The sequence below is a fragment of the Heloderma suspectum genome, chromosome 2, assembly GCF_057233095.1.
Source record: "Heloderma suspectum isolate Gila_16-S chromosome 2, 16-S_ref, whole genome shotgun sequence".
Classification (NCBI taxonomy): Eukaryota; Metazoa; Chordata; class Lepidosauria; order Squamata; family Helodermatidae; genus Heloderma; species Heloderma suspectum.
Window position 1 is genome coordinate 174,360,814 of NC_139459.1, and position 19,273 is coordinate 174,380,086.

At 46.4% G+C, this 19,273-nt stretch overlaps 1 protein-coding gene across 3 annotated transcripts; it reads left to right on the plus strand.

The window, feature by feature from the left end:
• The first annotated feature begins 1,342 nt into the window (after positions 1-1,342).
• On the plus strand, positions 1,343-18,085 carry TBC1D25 (TBC1 domain family member 25). Of its 3 annotated transcripts, none has more exons than XR_014788036.1 (7): positions 1,343-1,804; positions 7,065-7,174; positions 8,167-8,321; positions 8,981-9,105; positions 9,515-9,703; positions 10,244-11,723; positions 16,998-18,085. XR_014788036.1 is itself a non-coding variant. In XM_084836218.1 (6 exons), the coding sequence occupies exons 1-6, from the start codon at positions 1,664-1,666 to the stop codon at positions 11,606-11,608; spliced, it is 2,085 nt and encodes a 694-aa protein (XP_084692344.1). In that variant the 5' UTR covers positions 1,343-1,663; the 3' UTR covers positions 11,609-13,261. The 3 variants fall into 3 exon arrangements, 1 of the variants encoding a protein (XP_084692344.1); XR_014788037.1 differs by having other exon boundaries at positions 10,244-11,679; positions 16,998-18,084; XM_084836218.1 differs by lacking the exon at positions 16,998-18,085 and having other exon boundaries at positions 10,244-13,261.
• Positions 18,086-19,273: the final 1,188 nt, after the last annotated feature.

The window sequence follows — 19,273 nt, forward strand, 5'->3', positions numbered from 1 at the left end:
CAAGCCATAGCTCAGTGGTAGAGCCCCTGCTTTGCATGCAGAAGGGCCCTGGTTCAATCCCTGGCATCTCCAGGTAGGGCTGGAAGAACTGGAGAGCTACTGCCAGTCAGTGTCAACAACACGGAGCTAGATGGATCAAGAGTCTGAATCAGTTATAAGGTGGCCTCCTGCGTACCCAAATGCCCAGGGTTATTCTCACAGCGACTTTGTGAAATAGTTTAGGTAGAAGGACAGCTTTCTGAATATATTAAAAAACCACTCAGAGTCTTGTGGTTAGGGCGCAATCCTGTGCTTGTTCGACAGAAATAAGTGCTAAAGTTCTTCCGCCAGCGAAGGGGGCTGGGGAAAGCTGGGGCTTGTGGGACTTGTTTCTGTCTAAACAGGCACAGGATTTTGCCCTTACAGGCAGTCTTATGCCTGCCCACTCAGAAGTCGATCACACTGAGGCCCGTTGCAGCGTTGGGTGCAGTAAGCCGCTCCTGTTCTTGCTGCAACAGGCTGCCCCGGCTACCCTCCTGCACGTATGAGTCGTGCCTCAGCACGTATGCTCCCAACTTCTTCGGGCAGCTGCCCCGGCTATAACACTGCCCCTCTGTTCTCGGGGGGGGGGGGTGCCTTTTAGAAGTTGCGCTCGTCGCACACACGGGCCCCGGCTCCCCTTCCTTGCCACGACCGCCTCCCCCTTCGCTTGGCGACATCGGAGCGTCGCCTTCCGCCCCGCGGAGCTCCTGAGCCGGCGGCCCCGAGCACGCCTTGGTAAACGGGCTATTGTGACGTCACTGGCTGGGCCTGGCCTCCCCTCCCTATTGGCCTGGATCGAGGGGACCTAGATCCAATGCCTCTGTAAAACATTTCCGGTTCCCAATTGAGCGTGCGGGACACCCCCTCTGAAATGGGAAAAGCCGCAAGAGACGTTAGGCCGCAGAGTGTACTGCGCTGCCGCCCCGCAGGGCTCAGCGCTCAAATCGAAGCCGGAAGTAAAGGTTCTGCGTGCTGCCTACATTTTTTTATCTCTATGGCTTGGCGCCTCGTCCCCCGCCCGCGCCCCACCTAAGAGGGCTCCGGCGTGACCCGGGTGCTGCTGTTTCAAACAATACACATTCTGGCAATTGTATTTGCCTGTAATTGTGACACAGCCGCGAGCGACTGTTTCCTCGACCTGGGCATCTTTTCACTATGGATAAGAATATTTTTAGTCTACGGCTGGCTTCCGCTTAGTCCGGATGTTGATTATTTTTAAAACACAACGGCCTTTTCCTGATTGGCTGGCCCTTTCGTCATCACGTCGCCTTTTGTTCCTTCTGCGAGAACCGTTTCCGTTTAACCCCAGATGTTGTTTGGAGGCTGTTGGGGGGGGGGTTTCACCCCCCGCGCGAACGGTATTTTAACTAACGTTTTCCGCCCCGCATCGTTAAGACTGGAGGGATGACGTCAGTACTGGAGGCGACGCGGCGAAGAAGGCGGAAGTAGCGGGCGGGTCACGTGATGGAAGGGCGGCTTCCTCCCCCTCCCTTGCGCGCGAGCCCCGGTGAACTGAGGCGGTGACGGCGCGAGGGTGCCCCCTCCTCCCCCGGGGCGGGTGACGTGGACGTGGAGGGGGCGGGGGCTGTAACGGCCCGGGCGCGAGGCGCCTCCGCCCCAGAGCAAAGGTGGAGGGGTCGGGATGGCGGCGGTGGCGCCGGGAGGAGGAGGAGGAACAGCAGCACCACCACCACCGCCCCCACCCCCGGGAGGGGGCGCGGCCGTGCCTGGACCGGGGACCCAGGAAGAGGAGGAACACGAAGTGGTTCGCGTGCGGGTCAAGGTGAGTGACCCTGAGGTGAAGGGGTCAAAGGTCAGAGGTGGCAAGGTTCTGGGGGAGGTCAGAGGTCAAGAGTGGGTGACTGACTGGTGTAGTTACTTTCAGAGGTGGGGAGGGTTGAAGGAGCCCTCAGGGTGGAAGTGAACAGGTGATGTCATAGGGGCCATAAAGAGCCTGAGTTACGCCTGTGTATTGCACTGGCTCTTCTGAGGGTGGGTGAAGTGAACATGACAGTGCTAGGCTTGAATTGGGTTAGGGCAGGGGGATGGAGGCTCAAAAAAGGCTTTTTCTGTGCCAGGATGAACAGAGGCAAGCAGCGGACCAGTCTGCGCAGCCTCTTATGCCTAGGGCCAGCCTAGTGGCAAACATCATTCATTGGTGATATGGTTGTGTCTCACCAGATGCTCGGGGTTCATCATGTCATTGTGATCTGGGGTATGTTGTGTTTAGATGACTGCTTCTTGGCACATTCCTCTTTGATAGTAATCCATGTGTTGTGAAATGTTTGTGTGAGTTGAGCCCCCATCAAGCAGGATGGCTGTGTTACGCTAATTTGGTTAGGACTCCTGGAAAAGTGGGAGGAAGGAAACAATGCGATGCACTCCAAGAGATAAGGTTGCTCAATCCCCAACAATTTATACAAAACAAAATTTATGGAACAGAGTAGCTGGCTGTGAAATTGACCAGGTGGTGGGTATGCGAAATGAGCAGGTGGTGGGCATGCAATGTTTTTAGTTTTCCTTACATTTTTAAAGCAATCCTGCAAGAGAGCAAGTGTTAGAGCATTGCCCGTGCACACAGGAAACCCCAGGTTCATTCAGCTATGGAACTTATTGGTCATGCACGAGCCATTGACTCAATTCAGACATGATACAAACTATGGTTTGTGCTAAGTATACCTTAGAAACAAAACTGTGGTTTGAGATTCCAAATGTACAGCAGGCAAATCCTTCTTGTCTGCATTTGTTTTCTAGCACTCAGCTTCATAGGTTTATATGTTCCTAAGCTCACTCCCATCTTTGTACTGCACCAGCCTCTGAAAGCAGAGGAGTTGATCAAACTATGCTTGGTCAATTGAAATTCCATGCTAAGACATGGTTGGAAAAAAAATATTGCTTGCAAACACATTTCAAACCATGGTTTCTACTTCTGGTTTGCCATCCAATTGGACATCACAACATGCTTCCTTATCCATGGTTTGGTATTGAGTCTGAGTTTACCTCACATTGTTATGAGGGTAAAACATTGTGATAGCTTCCTTACTGCAAGAATGTGGATACAAATTAATAAGTAAAATTTGTTATAGCTGTTATTAGTTATAGGTAGGGAACTGAGGTGTGCCGAGAGAGATTAACATGCCTGCAGCATTGACTGGGAATGCAGACTCACTTCCTAGATTTGTAATCAACTTTCCGCTGGTTGGAGCATGTTGGTGTTTGAATGGCTTTAATCCATATTTGGTGATCATGAGAACACAGCCTGTGTTTGATGAGGGACTTAAAAGCAGTTCTTATTCTTGTAAATCACCTGATTTATTGGATGAATTACCAGCAGCATGAATTCTCAATGTCTTGTTTTCTCAGACTAGCAGGAGTCTTATTCAGGGACCATCCTCAGTTCTGCCTGGGCTGCACTGATAAATTCTAATAATACAGTTCACAACTATATTGTCAACAATATGTAATATTGACAGGGCCAGGCACTCTTGGATGAGACTGATTTTCTGGATCCATCTCAGTTTGGGTTCAGGCCTGGTTTTGATACTGAGACTGCCTTGTTTGCCCTGTATGGTGACTTGTGTCTGGAGGGGGGGGGGGGGATGCCCCTGTTGATATTTCTTGATATCTTGGCAGTGTTGACACCATTTGTCATGGTATCCTTCTGGAGCAGATGTCCTAGTTAGGAGTAGAGGGCACTGCTTTGCACTGGTTCCACTGCTACCTGGATGGTTGTTTCCAGAGGGTGGTGCTTGGAAGATATTGCTCAGCTCCAAAGCACCTCCAGATAATGAGAATGAGTGAATGAATACATATGAACACAACAAGAGAATTCCAGTCAGAATCTGTTTCAGCAAGTTGCCTTTTTCAAGCCCATATTTGTAAACTTCAAATTCTTGGGAGAACATCTTTTCTGTTCCACTTTAAATTAGTTGTTGCTAAGCTACACCTCTCCACTCTTCTAGTGGTAAAAGCAAATCCTTCTAAAACAACCTTTGAAAAAAATATTTAAGATCTTATTCCACATTTCAGGGATGCACAAATAAATTATTTACTAAACATTGAAAGCTTACCACGAGCGCAAAAACAGTTTTTACAAACTGCACCTAACCAAAAGGTTTCTACAACACCTTCACAATTTCCAAGGAGGAAATTACTTCCAAATTACTCTGATTTATGTCAGCTGTATACTTACTCCCTTTCAGCTGACCTGGTACTTATTCTTACAATCACACTATTCATGTCTGGAAAAAAGTGTTGTATAACTTCTGCTGTCTGTTTACACAAATTCAAATAAGTCATATTTTCCATTAAGTTCATTGGGAGCTACAGATTCTAAGACAAAGATCAAAAGCCTCTTGCTGACACAATAATAAGTGAGAATCCAGTGGTTTGTACCTTAATGTGTGTACTTGTTTAATTGCTAAAAATCTCAATTCCACCAATGAATGATTATATTCTAGAAATAACAAGAGCTTTGAAAACCCTGGTTCTTACATTGCTTTTATGTTCACTGATTTGTGATGAGAGAACACCGCTTGTTTATCCTACAGGAGAGTGTGTTTTATTTTCCTAGGAACCCCTACCATACATAGGACTTAACGGCATACTGGGCAGTGGGTATAAAATGTGCCTTGAGAGAGTGTTGCACAGATCAGTGGGTTGCAGATGAACAGAGTGCTTTGCAAAGCCATTGGAGACAAAAGTTGATAGGCAAAAGATAACCTATGGGGATAGTATCCCTGTCCCACATCAAACTGTTTTAGTGGATTTTCATAGCTGGGTAGAAAAAGGGGCCATGCAAACTCTCGTTTAACAAGTTGTCTTTGTTTCAGGAAGCATACAACTGAAAGTATTTCTTTTCTAAAGAAGAGATCAGCTCCAACCCAGTAAGAAACTTTGTATAGTGCAGGGGTGGGCTTGTGGTCTTCCAGATGTTTAGGCCTACAACTCCCATCATTCCTCCTCATTGTATATGCTGGTTAGAGCTATTGAGAGTTGTAGACCAAAACATCTGGAGGGCCACAAGTTGCCCATCCCTTGTGAGTCAGTTCTGAACTCCTTCTTCTATGTGATATTCAGTTGGCTTGGCTCTTTCTCCCTTTTAAGAAGGAAATCTGAGAACACTGCCATTTTTCCCAGTTCTAGAGCGGGGTTGACTGTAGTGGAAATGGGGACTACCTAGCCTGCTCCCAACAGGGAAGGACCTGTTTAAATGCACTGAATATTGTTCAGGAAGACTGAGCAAGCATCATGCATTGAGACTGTCTGGGAATCCTGATTTCTTTCTTTCTACCCATGATCAAACATACCTGCCTCTCATGCCAAGCTTCCAGCACCTCTTGCTTTGACAGACAGTAATACATCTGTAGATTACAGTTTGGGCAAATATTTCTTCAAGTTTTTAAAAATCAGGAATGTAACTAATCAGTTTAATACCCCCTTGTGTACCATTTTTTGCTAGAAAGCTGGGGTACAAATCAAATAATAAGATACTAGTCAAAAGTATTACTCTGGCAGCCTAATCGAAACTTATTTGGGAGTAAGTCCAACTGAGGCCAACAGCGCTTGTTTCCCAATAAAGCATGCTTAGGGCAGCAGCTAGCTGCATTCCTTCCTTATTGTAAATATGCCAATTGACTTGGTGGGATGTCCAAGGAAACGTGCTTAGGGCTGTGCTGTTAGTTTTTGAGCGGGGGACCACTGCTCTGATTTATGTCAACAGCCAGGTTCACACACAACAGTTTTTTAAAACCCTGGATTACTGTGAACAAGGCAGCATGCTATTTTACATGGCTTGATTGCTCATGCTTGACTCCTCCTTCCAGCAGAAGCGGCTAAACAACCCAGAGACATTCCATCATGGGGTTGTTTAGTGTGAAGTCCAAACCCAGAACTCCAACCTGACTCTCCCCTAACAAGCTGGAGTTGGAACCCAGGATTTAATCTCTGGTTCCAATTCTGGCTTGTTGCCGGAGAGAAAAGTCAGAGTTCTGGGTTCAGACTTCACACTAAACAACCCAGGGCAGAGCATCCCTGCGTTGTTTAGCCACTCAGGCTGGCAAGAGGGGCCAAGCAGGAGCGATCAAGCCATGTGAACTGGCGCACTGGCTCGTTCACGGTAACCCAGGTTTTTAAAAAACTGCATTACTGATGTGTGCAAACGGAGTCAATATCTCTGGTGTGGTTATAAACTTGCAATAAATGTAATAATCTGGGCCATATTCTACATTGCATTAAGGTATGCTGACTGTGTTCTTATTTGAAGAGACCGCTTTCCAAATTGAAGTAGCCAAAAGGCAATTCTGCATCCTTTAGATTCCAACCTGTGTTGAAGAGTTACTGCCAATCTTGTAGCTATGTATGAGGGGGACAGTAGCTGAGACAGTTTCACATATTTGAGGCCATATGTCTGGCCTCCAATATTCATGGTGATGAGAAATGCAGGGAGCTGAATCCATCCATTGATCAGTCCTAGCTGTTAGTGCAGCTTCTTATGTACATACCAATAGCCATCCCTCTTCTTCAGAAGGGGTGTGTGTGTAGAGATGTCAGCCACTTAGCTTGGTGCAGCTCCATTGATGTAAATGGAATTGCATCAGTTTATGGACATATCCTCTTTGTGTATTAATACAGTGACAGTACAGTCATTAGTTATTCCCTCGTCTTAAATTAAGTAACATGGAATGAATTTTATTTAACTACAAAGAAGACGCTTCTAGTGGCAGGATCTTTTCTTTGGTCTATAAAACATCAGGCATGTATATTTGCTATATGAATTGTATTTAAAGGGTTATTTTCACTGTGGACAAAATGACCCCTGAGTCTCATTATCCACCATGGTAGAAAAGCAGAGTTGGGCAGGGGGAAATTTGGAATTCAGCTACTGTTTTTTTGGCAAAAGGAAAATGAAGATACGGGTGTTGCAATAGGTTTTTGTGTCTGTTCTCCCCAGGAACTACTGGGGCTCTGCAATCTCCAGGTTATAGGGACTATCTGGCTAGGGTTGGTTCTTTGGTCCTGCTAACTATCTGTAATCTTTGCAGAAATGTGAAGGCTTCTTGCAGCCCGAATTCCGTACTTTTGCTGTGGATCCACAGATCACCTCGCTGGACGTGTTGCAGCATATCCTTATCAGGGCCTTTGACCTCAATGGGTAAGTCCTGGGAAGGGAGTGCACTGGGGGTTGGGGGGTGATGGGAATGGGCAGTCCTGGCTTTCAGCTGCCATGCTACCTTTCCACTAAGTGAAAGCCAATCCCACAGCAGGTCAGTGACAGCAGGGCTGTACGCTGAGGTTTCTGTTTAATATCTGGCAGGGGAGTGGCAAGTCATGGGATGTGAATAAAAGTGAGACGAGGACAGGATACCATGCATTCTTTTCCTGGTCATGGCAGCAAGTCTTGTATTAGCTATGAATTTGATCCTGTGTTTAAAGGAGAGCATCCCATACCAAGGGATGGACTGATGTCATCAGTAAGGACAGGCTTCTGGTGAGGGAAAGTGCAACCTAGATCACTAGCCTTTTGTACCTTCAAGTAAACTAGAACAGTCTGTTTTCAAATTTATTAACAGGTTTTCCTTTCAGTAGTGACTCAGTAAAAATCACCATTAAAAAAAACACAATAAAATTGGACAAATTATGTGGTTGCCTTCCCCTATGTGAGAAAGACAATGTCTCCTAAAGCAAGAAGCAAGGTAGGTACACTGGAGGAAACACTTAAAATGTTATAGCACGATGATGTACTCAGTCTGGCTGGGACTCTACACTTTTAAGTCCTAGTTAAGGAAGACCTGATTTCACCATATGCATGTCTAATTATATAGTCTGCTTTCTGTCCAGGCAGTAGGAAATTACTACCCGAAGAGCTGCTTCACACATAACAACTTGTTTTGGTGTGGAGAATAGCATGCATGCTGCATGTTTAGTTGTGTGTGATGAGGTCATATCTGTCTCTTTTACCATGCATATGTGCCAGAGGAATTCACTTCCCACATGTGTACTTGGTGTGAAAGAGATGTGTATTGAGCACACGTGGTTGGACACCTGCCATTTCCTGCACCAAAAGGACAGGATTTCATGTAGCAAAAAAGGTGTCCTGTTTAAGTGAAAGGAAATAATATAAATATGTCTTTCTGCCCACCTCAGGAAGAAGAATTTTGCCATCAGCTACCTGGGCCGAGATAAGCAAGGCCAAGAAACATACTTGTCATTGATGTCAGACTGGGATCTAGGCATGGCCTTTGCTGGAGCCTCTAAGCCTTACTTGCAGCTTAAGATAGACATCAAGCCTTCAGAGGATAGTGAGTAAGCTATACTCCTCTACCTTGAACAAGATACCTAGGAGTCCTGGTTCCAGCCCTCACACTGCTTGTTCCCATTGCACACAATTCCCAAATCCTCACCTGGCTTCTGTTGCTACAGGCGTTTTTTGTACAGTGCGGTTTGACCATATGCCCTCTGCTTGTGGGATGCAAAAACTGACACTCTGTTTAGGACTCTATGGATTCTATGATTGTATCACACAAGTACCGAGTTTTGGTACTGACTGTAGAATTCAGGCTCCTGTAACTCAGTCTGCTTTTAAAGACACGTTTCTAGGTCTTTAGGCTGTAAATATAAGCTTGAAAACATCAGTAATGATTTCCAGTGACCAGTCCTCTGCATATCTTTGTCTCTCCTCAGCAGAAGCAGAATTATGCAAAATAAGCAGATGCATGAAAATGTATAATTTGCATGATCTATATAGATCATGGAACTCACCTTCCCTTGGTGTGCAATTTTTTTTCTTTTTGAAATGGGGTTAATTGGGGTGTGCACAGCCTTGATTCTGTTGTTTATGTCCTTTCTGTAGTACTTAATGTGCAGTGAGATTTGGCCTTGTGAAATTATGGATGTGGGGGGTGAGGGAATGGCAGATCCTGGGCTTGAGGAGTTGACTCACGTTGCCATATTCTCTTAGGCCCCCTGCTAGAAGACTGGGACATCATCAGCCCCAAGGATGTAATCAGTACTGACTTGCTGCTGGTGGAGAAGCGGTCTCTGGCAGCAGCAGCCCTACCCTTCACCCAGTCCATCATCTCCCAGGTAGGCCTTAAGGGGGTGAATCAGTTCTGCTAGCTTATACTTTCAGGATGTGGCATTCCTTAACCAAACCTCCAATTAAGTACATAGCTCCTATGATGGAAAGGGGCAGAAAAAAGAAACCAGTGGTTCTGGCTACCATTGTCTTCTAGCCTAGCTCTACCCACGAACCATAAAAGATCCCATTTCTCTCTGAATCATCCTTGTAGATTCAGAAAGACTAGCTCCTTCTCCTAAGCTATTGTTACCAATAGTTAACCACAGCAGTGACTCTGAAGCCATGATGTAACCACTGAGATAAAATGTGGAATAGTCTGAGGAGGGCTGCTTGATTTTTTTACTTTCCTGCTGTAAGTCACTGAGTATAGATTGCTTGCTGACCCCAGCTTTCCTTTTTTTTCTCTCTTGCCAGGTGGGCAGGACACTGTCAAAGGTCCAACAGGCACTCAGCTGGTCCTATGGCGAGGATGTCAAACCTTTCAAGCCTCCTCTGAGCGACTCGGAGTTCCACACATACCTGAACCATGAAGGGCAGCTGACAAGGCCTGCAGAACTGCGTCTCCGGATCTTCCATGGTGGAGTTGAGCCCTCACTGCGCAAGGTGAGAACAAGCATTCTGGGAGCCAGTATTCTGTCTCTGAGAGATGGGCATGGCACTGAGAGTGGGCAAGAGCAAGGTTTCTTCACCTTTGCTTCTGCTCTGAAGCTGTAGTCTCTTGGCCTTCCTAAATGCTGGTGGAGTCATACCAGGCAGTAGGGTTGGAGTGTTGAACTCCTTTCAGCCTGGGGGCTGAATTCAATTTTGGAGAAGCTCTTCGGCGCTGCATCCCAGTGGTGGGTGGGGCAAAAGGGGTGGGACCCAAAATACCAGCTTTTTAGCTTTAAACTCTCCTTGCTAGAAACTAAGCCTTAGAGGCATTTCCACCTTTAAAATGGGACATAAACTGCATAAAACTGAGAAACCCCAAAATGATTGGTGGTCATTGGAAAGGGGATGGGGCCATGGCCATTTGGGGGAATCCCAAAGGGCCAGATTTGGCCCATGGGTTTGAGGTTCAGCACCCTTGCAGTAGGGGCTCTGAGAGGCGGGGCCTGTTCCTGTAGCCGCTGCTTCAGCTTCAGTCATTCTTGTCTCCTGCAGGTGGTTTGGAGATACTTGTTAAATGTCTATCCTGATGGGCTGACTGGTCAGGAGCGCATGGATTACATGAAGCAGAAGACACGCGAGTATGAGCAGCTGAAGGGGGAGTGGGAAGCACGGGCCAGCCCCGAGGATCTGGATTTCATCCGCAGCAACGTACTGAAAGATGTTCTGCGAACAGATCGCACTCATCCCTACTATGCTGGCTCAGATGATAATCCCCATCTGACAGCCCTGCATGACCTGCTGACCACCTATGCTGTGACACACCCACAGATTTCGTATTGTCAGGGCATGAGCGACATCGCCTCCCCCATTCTGGCCGTCATGGACAACGAGGCTCACACCTTCATCTGCTTCTGTGGCATCATGAAACGCCTTGAGGGCAATTTCCAGGTGGACGGGGAAGTCATGTCCGTTAAGTTCTCCCACCTCAAGCTTCTCCTCCGCCACTCAGACCCAGAGTTCTACTCCTACCTCCTCTCCCGTGGCGCTGATGACCTCTTCTTCTGCTATCGTTGGCTGCTGCTGGAGCTCAAGCGCGAGTTTGCCTTTGAGGATGCCTTGCGCATGCTGGAGGTCACCTGGAGCTCCTTTCCTCCCGACCCTCCTGAGAAGGAAGTGGAGCTGGTGGGCCTGCCGGCCAGGCCCAGCAACAACAGCCAGCCTGTCCGAAGAAGACACATGTTACGTCCGGCTTGCAGTTTTGAGGCAGCTGGAGATCAGCCTTGCCAGGGGGCAGTTTCCGAGGAGAAGACACTAGTGAAACAGTCTAGCTTTGGGGAGTTCAAGTATTACAGTACTCATAATGAGGACAGTTCGGAGGATGACCCATCGCCCAAATCCCAGTGCTCAGTGGAGGAGGACGAGGACTGCAGCAGTGAGCAGGATCCACTGATCCAGATGACTAATGTGGCCAAGTCCTTCTCTGCTCCATCCCTCCGGGTCTTGACACCACCCTCTCGAGACTCTGTCTCCTCCTCAACCAATGGCAATGAGGAAAGCCAGTCTGAGGAGGAAAAGGGGGACTCTGTGGTGAACACTCCTTCTTCTCCCACCCATGGGCCTGCTGCTCCTACCCCTCCTGCTGCAGTCAGCCTCCCACCCCCACAGGAGTTTGGCAAAGGCAACCCCTTTGTGCTCTTCCTGTGCCTCGCCATTCTCCTGGAGCATCGAGACCACATCATCAAGAACAACATGGACTACAATGAGCTGGCCATGCATTTTGATCGCTTGGTCCGCCGACACAACCTAAATAAGATCCTTCACCGCGCCAAGGCCCTCTTTGCCAACTACCTGCAGTCTGAAGTCTGGGACTCTGAGGAGGGAGATGAGGCAGCAGCTGAGTCTCCTGCCACATCGTGACACCCTTCCTCTTTTGACATGTGGGGACTGGTTCCCTGCTACCATTATGGTGCAAGCGTTGATGTGGAAGGGTGTGTAATGCGTCATCCAGCTTGGTCTCAGCTCTTCAGTGAAGGTGGTCTGGAGCAGCTAAGTTGGATTGTTGCACTCAATACACCTTCTGTGTCCAATGTACCCTGTTTAACTATCTCTTTGTGCAACATACTCCTTAGCACAGACATCCCAGCTATCTCCTGTGCCTCCCACCCTTCCAAGTGCTAATGATTTTCCTAGGAAGATCTGCCCTGGAGCAGCCAGGTTCTGCCCTTTTCCCCTCTCCTAGTTAGTACTTCCCATGCATTTCTCCCTCTAGCTATCGACCCACTTTAATTCTAGTATCCTCCTAGAATGTTGGTTGCTAAATGACCAAGATGGGTTTCTGACCTTTCTGGAACCTCTGGAGTCTTCTCTTCTGGGCAGGTTTGCCAAAAGTGTTTTTAATGCTGATATCTGATGTGACTTTATTTCCTTCATAGTGTGGCAGTTCATGCATGGTGAAAGCCCTGCATATATGCCCCTTCTCAAAGATTGTCCTTTTATGTTGAATTCAAGTGTTTTGGCCAAAGTCTGTTTTTTTTTTTTAAAAAGCACTTTATTTTCTCTAGGGTTTTGTTTTGTTCCTCTTCTACTATTGCCTTTCTGTTTTAGCTTGAAATCACTTTTTAAAAAACTGAACCTGCAGCCTTGAAAAAACACGCTGGGTGTGTTTAAAAGCAGACTAGCAGCACCCCATTGTCTTTACCGGCTGATTTTTAAGCCAGGCAGGTTCTGTTTTTAAACTGGGCCATCTCGAAGGTCTTTATGAAATCTATTCAAGGGGAGTCAGTGGTTTAGTAAAAGGGTGATGGAGGAAGAATGAATGCATTGATGCCACAGTGCCCTTAATAGATAGGCTCTTAGTTATGTCATAGCTTGTGTTTGGTTCACACACTTTGTTCTAACTCGCGATCTCCCCAGTTGATGCAGTGTTCAAGATTTGCTTGCTGTAGAACAGCCATTTTCTGGTCAGTTGAGTTTCATTTTCAGTCATGTTTGGTGGTCTCCCTATTTAACCGTAGATGTTTGGTCAGGTTGCCAAACTCTCAACAATGACTCCTCGATGCATTATTAGCTTGCAGGACTGGAACGTGTAGCAACCAATTCTATATTATGTAGATGGAGAGAACTCAAGCCATTTCTAGTTTTATGTGTTAATCCAATGTCAGATAGTAACACATGATCATGTATGGCAATCAGCCTCTTGATAGAAGCAAAAAAAAGTGTCTTGACTCTTTGAATCTCCATTCAGGCTGTTTCTGGGTTAAACTGGGAACGAAACCACTTGTGACCCAGAATTAGAGAAGTTTGATTGCTGAGAGTATATTCCTGCTTTTACATTTTTGCCTTGGGACAAACTGGGTGAGAGATGCTGTAGGGGGATAAAAACTAAGCTGTGCCCAACTGTACCACTTCTTTCTAGGCCAGACATTGCACTGCTTGGGGGACTCGCTCTGCTTCATTTAACACTTTGATCAGATGAACAGAATGGGCAGATCCCTCAGTATTCTGCTTGGAAGTATCATCTGTTTGTTCAGATCCCAGTGTTTGGGTTCAACTCCCCTATTAAATAATGTAATTCCTAGTTTCAGTGGCAGGTTATTTTGAGACACTGGGAAAAGGAATTATCTTCCTGCTCCCCTGCATTAATGTCTCCCCCACTCCCCAAATCTTCCATAAACACACTTTGGTTATAGTTGATTGTGTCTAAAATTCCTAGGCTGGAAGATTGGGGGTGGGGGGTGGGGGGAAAGCTGTGAAAAGCATATATTGGAGAGTTCCTGATAAGCTTAATCCCACAATCACACCTTTTCCATCAGAGAAACCTTTGTACTAGTCTGGGGCTTTTTTATTCTCTGCTGGCCAGCAGCAGAAAGCAGCAGGGGACCACACTGGGAGGCTTCCCATCACTAGCAAGGTCTTGGTCAGGCAGCTCCCTATGTTGATTGGCTCCTAGCTTTAAGAGAGAATTGAAACACAACAAGTTTTAAATGCCTTCGGACAAAGAGAAATTGCCCCCAAAAGCATCTTTGCTAAATTTGTGGGGTGAGAGGACTCGATCCTACAAAAATTTTTAAAACATTGAATCTGTCCTTTAATGGAAATAGCCACTAGAAGGAGCTGCAGCTTAGCTTAAACTAGGTACTTTGGGGGGACAGAATGAGGGAGTAATAAGAGCTGATGTATGTTGTGGTTGCCACAGGGATTAGCGTCCCCCATGATGAGTTTCTCGCCATTGTCTCCTCTCATCAGAATCATTGTACAAGCTGGGGCCTTCATGCTGTACTTACTTATTATATCCTACCTTTCCATAGGGCTCTCAGTGGTCTCCCATCCAAGCGACTGACCAGGTCCATGCTTGTGTCAGCTTCCATAATGCTGCAGCCTAAGATACTCCCACACCATTCAATACAGTTAATCCATGTCACTATTGTTTGCCATGGCATGGGCAGGGAAGCTCACCCTGTAATGGTCCAACTTGTGCAGTTATGACAGCCAGGAAGGGAGGGCAGCTGAGAAGTTTGCCATGTGGGTGTTGATCCATGTGGCAACCATAACATCAAGGTTGGTTCTTATTATCTCTTTACTCCCTGTCAACAAAACTAATTGCTCACCTAATAGAGAGCCTAGCTGGTAAAGATTATTTGGGGATACTCATTTCCCCTGGAGAAGACTCTTGCTTAAGTGTGAGATGGCATTTGTACAATGGACTAAAACCAACCTTAAGGAGCATCTCTTCCCCTCGTTCCTCCTGCAGCACCCTGCAGGACCTCCAGATCTGCTCTGGAGGATCACCCAGCCCTCTGGAGCAGATTTGGGGTACATGTGGGGGGCTGCAGCGGGGAGGAGAAATTTGATCCACTAACATGGTCTGTTCCGCTGGTGGAAGGACACCATTGGATGCAACCCAATGTGTTGATCTTGATCCCGCTGCTGGCTATAATATCTCACAGCCCCAATGCTAAAGGAGCCAGTCTTCTGTGATCTGCTCTCAGGCAGGCAGAGAGAGCTATATTATGATCACTTTGCATGAGAACATGCTTAGAATGAATTGTAACTGGTTGAGGCTGGGATTTAGACCAGTGTGGTAGGTACCCTTGGGTATGAAAGCAGGGCTATGTGGAGAGAGTGAACGGAGGGACTCTTAACCAAGACTGATTAGTCTTCTGTAACCCTCTGGTCCGTGGTTGGTCTGGGCTGACTTGAGACCAGGTTTGCCATCTGCTGCCTCACTGATCTGCTTGACTCAAAGTATCACTGAGAGGTGGCCATACCTTATAACTACCCTAAATAACTGGGGCCCTTCTTATGCTGCAGGATGCAAAGTCTGTTTTCTTCCTTCAAGGTGTGGGGCAGAAAACATGCAGCCCAACATGGAATGCAGCATAGGAACCAAGTTCCTTTTCAGCACCACCTTAAATTCATGTCCATCCAATTTTTTCTCCCACTGAATGTTGTAGGACATTGAATGTGAGCAGGAGAATACCTCTTGGTGGGCAAACAAAGCTTGTAGATTTACTCAAAAGTCTAAGCCAGCCTTCTCTTTTTGGATCCCTAATTTGTGGGTGAGGGGCTTACATTGCTGCCTTCATTGGACAGACAGGAAGCCCCTTTGCAATATCGCTGACAAGGCTGCCAGTGTAGAATAATGATTGGAACTACATCTGTTACATAGGTCCTGTGTGTCTAACTTTTAACAATAAGTTCATTTCAGACAAACACTTGAGCCTTCACACTGAGCTTGTGAAGGGTGGATCACAGACCCCCCTTGGTGGTTTGCTTCCTACATGGTGCTGTTGGAGTCGCTGAGTCTCAGCCAGGGTCCCTGGGTTACGTTTCACTTCCTGATAGCTCCCACTTAACAATCAGGGTAGTTTTTTTTAATAGTTTCCCTCCATATGTGGACAGGATGGGCTTGGGCTTTTATCTTTTCCCCATGCTCAGTTCAGGATTAAATCAGGGTCTGCTTCTTAGGTTGGAGATGTAGACAGCAGGTGGCCATACTAGAGTTGTCACTGCTTGTGTATATGCTTATTTTGTCCTATTGGTGTCTTTGGTGAAACAGATTTTTGCAATACTTCAAAAACATGCAAAATCTATTTGCCTGTAGATGATAGTGGGCAGAAGAAATTAATGTCTACACAAGTCTATATTACTCTAGAGCAGCCTTCCCCAGCCTGGTGCCTTCCAGATATGTGAGACTGCAACTCCCAGCGGCCCCCAACCAGCCATATTGGGGCTGGGGGCTGCTGGGAATTGTAGTCCCACACATCTGGAGGGCACCAGGCTGGGGAAGGCTGCTCTAGGCTGATTGCCTTCCCCTAGTTGCCACATTCTTTTGTGATATTGCATATGAGGAACTGAACCAGCTCTCTGAAGCAAGCAAATAGTGGCTTCCAATTATATTGCGAAGGTGGCTAGTTTATGAGTGGGGAGAGAGAAAAGATGCTTAGTTGGTATTGCCTGTAGCATTGGGGCAGGCCTGGATATTACTTCCCTTGGGAATATCCTTTGCTATGCTTGCCTGCCCCACTGCGCCTCTCTCACCATACTTCCCCACGCTACTACTGACACCACCAACTACCCCCTCCTGTCCCCCATGTATATCTCTGGCACCTTGCTATGAGGCAGCTGACCCCCTGGAGATGGACATAATCCATGGGTTGCGGTCCACTGGGAAGCTCTTCTGCACAAGTCTCATTGAAATGAACGGGATCTCTGTTGTGCAGCTCCTATTACTGCCAGTGCGGTTTGTTCAGGAGAACATCTTGATGGGTGTTGATTAGCAAGGGTGGTGGTGATAATGTGGAGGCAGCATGCACAACCGTAGCCTTGCTTCTGGGTATCCACCAGTGGGGATTTCTGCTTGACATAAGTGAGTAGGACATCACTGGGCTTGGTCTATAACTTCCTCCCCACCCTCCCCACACACGTTTAATTTTGATTTGCACTGTGCCTCACTGCTTCCTTGATAGCTCTTAGGACTACACTACAACTGGCATCAGAAGCCGAGCAGCAGCCTGTGTTGCTGTAGCTTTTCCACATGTGTGTGGCATAGGCTTCATTTTCTGTGATTCCATCTTCGGAGCCCTCCTGCTCTACTTGCTGCTGACTGCCACATTCTGTTGGATTTCCCACCTCATCTTCTCTCCCCCCTCCTTCCTGCCCCGAAACAAGACTTTCAACTTATTGGAACTTGTTGTTCTGTGTTATATTTATAACTGCATATTTTAATCTTGCCTTTGTATTTTTTTTGTGCTGCTTATTTATTTTTACAAGCCTTTTTTTTTAATGTGGTGCTTTATATTTTCAGGCTGGAACGTGCAGAAAACACAAAGACTTTAAAGGAAGGCTGTGTGTGGCTTTAGAGATTGGTTGTGCCAGAATCCCCGTGTGCACACGCTTGGGCTGAGTTCTCTTTTTGTGAAATTATTTGCTTCAGCTTCCCATGAGCCCTGTATGGATGGGCTAACTTGAAGAACAGAAGCTGAAGAAATGCCTTGTTGAAAATAGGATTCTAGTTGAAAAGTCAAGATATAGTGCTGTCCAATAATGTATGTAGTCAGAGGTGCCTATGTCATGGCCACCTCACGCAGAGGAATGTTGGGTGCCGTTAAGGGTTACAGAATTGGGGGAACTTCTGAACCATGGGCCACAATGCATTGGGAAATTCTCCTGCCCAAGCACCTTTGAAATGAATAGGAGCACAGTAGGGCTCATGTGTTGCATTCATTTCAATGGGGGTTTCCACAAGAGAACATCCCGGTAGATTGTGTCCCCTGAATTAAGGAGAGGAAGGATGCTATTTGCATTTTCTGCCATAGGTACCAAAATACCTATTTTGTTGGCCCTCTGTGTAGCCCTGGGTATTTATTAATCTGGAGGCTTAAACTTTGTGTTTATCTGCTGAGAAAATGGAAATCCCTGGGCTGCTTTCTTAGCAGTCCAACCCGTCTTTTGTCAGTCTTGAAGCCTTGTCACTTTGGAGTCCAGCTAGGATCATGGCTCAGGGATGTGCTTGCTTGGTTCTTCTCCCTGGGGTTCAGTGGGTCAAGAATTAATAATTTCCAGCTGGCCCAAGTAGAGAAAACACACTACAAAGGAGTAGCAATTAAGTGGGGTGGCAGGAGCAAGGCTTTGGCCTTTGGAGCTCAGTCTCCCCCAAATCCTTCCTCTCATTGGGTATGGCATTCATAGTGCTGCTGCTTGAAGGGACCCTTCTCATTGAAACTGTTTTGACTCATGTATGTAACTTCTTTCCAGTTTGACCCCCCTCTTAATGTATTATCATTAAACTGAAATGGCTCTTTTCCTTTCAGGCCTTGGGCACTTTGGTCTATCCTTGTTTTAAAGCTTATGTGATCAAGGAATGAAAGTCTAAATAAAGCAGTGCTGCTTGTTGATTTGGCTCAAAGCTGCTTTGGTGGCATGGTGAGTTGTTACAGGGGAGTGCCTGGGCCAACCTTGCTCTCTATCAGACATGAAAGGCAACAAATGGATTTCTTCCACTAAAACAGGGGTGGGGAACTAGTGGCCCTCCAGATGTTGTTGGACTCCAACTCCAGCCACTTCTGCCAAGTATGCCAATGGTTAGGGAAGGTTGTAGTCCCATCATCTGGAGGGCTGCAGGTGTGCCACCTTTGCGCTATGGACCATAAAGAGATAGGTGAACAGCCAAAAGACAAGATATACACCAAAATATACTTAAATGGTACAGATACAGCTGTGGACCTGTGGTAAAGTTATAATGGGGAATACTCTGCTTTTAAAACTAAATAAAATTCTGCAAGAATTCTGTGACTCTGCCAAGTCAAGAGTTGCCTGTTTGCTTGAAAGAAGTTTCTCCATTTATTTCTATAATCACGTTTTCGGTTACTTGTTGAATTTCAGTAGGTTTTTTTTTTTAAGTATCAGGGTTGGCCCTGCCTTATGGTGGAGTGAAGCAACCTGCTTCAGGAAATGGGGGATGTGGGAGGTGGGATGGAGGGAAGATAGATGAAGATGGAAATTTGTGTCTGAATGATACAGCGAGGCATCTAATTTGTTGGCAGCACCACTTGAGCTCAACTTCAGTTAGCAAAATGTCTTGCATCAGCACTGAAATGTAAAAGGCTTCTGGCGGGGAAAAACATGGCTTGAAATCCCTGTCTGGGAGGGATTTCAAACACTTGGTATATATTTAAACAAGCTTGGTAAACTGGAGAGCTGAGTGGCTAAGAAATGGTATTTGGTGAAGTATTGTCCATATTAATAAAGTACAAGATGGGGAGTACTTAGCTAGACTGAGGGTTACGGAGAAGAATCTAAAGGCTATGATTGATGATGGACTGTGTCACAATTCTAAGGAGCCAAAGGATAGTGTCATTAACTATGTCACACTTTATGCAAACTTATTTAATTAAGCACCTATAGTTATGTAGAGAATCTTGCTTTGGGAAGCAGTAGTGCTCAATCCATTACTAGCAAAGCCTTGTTTAAGGGTATCCTGTTTGGATTCTCAGCACCATAGTTAAAGAAGAATGTTGACAATTGGAAAGGATTTAGAGGAAAGCTATGAAGAGTAAGTCCTAGAAGGAGCATTCTGTGAAG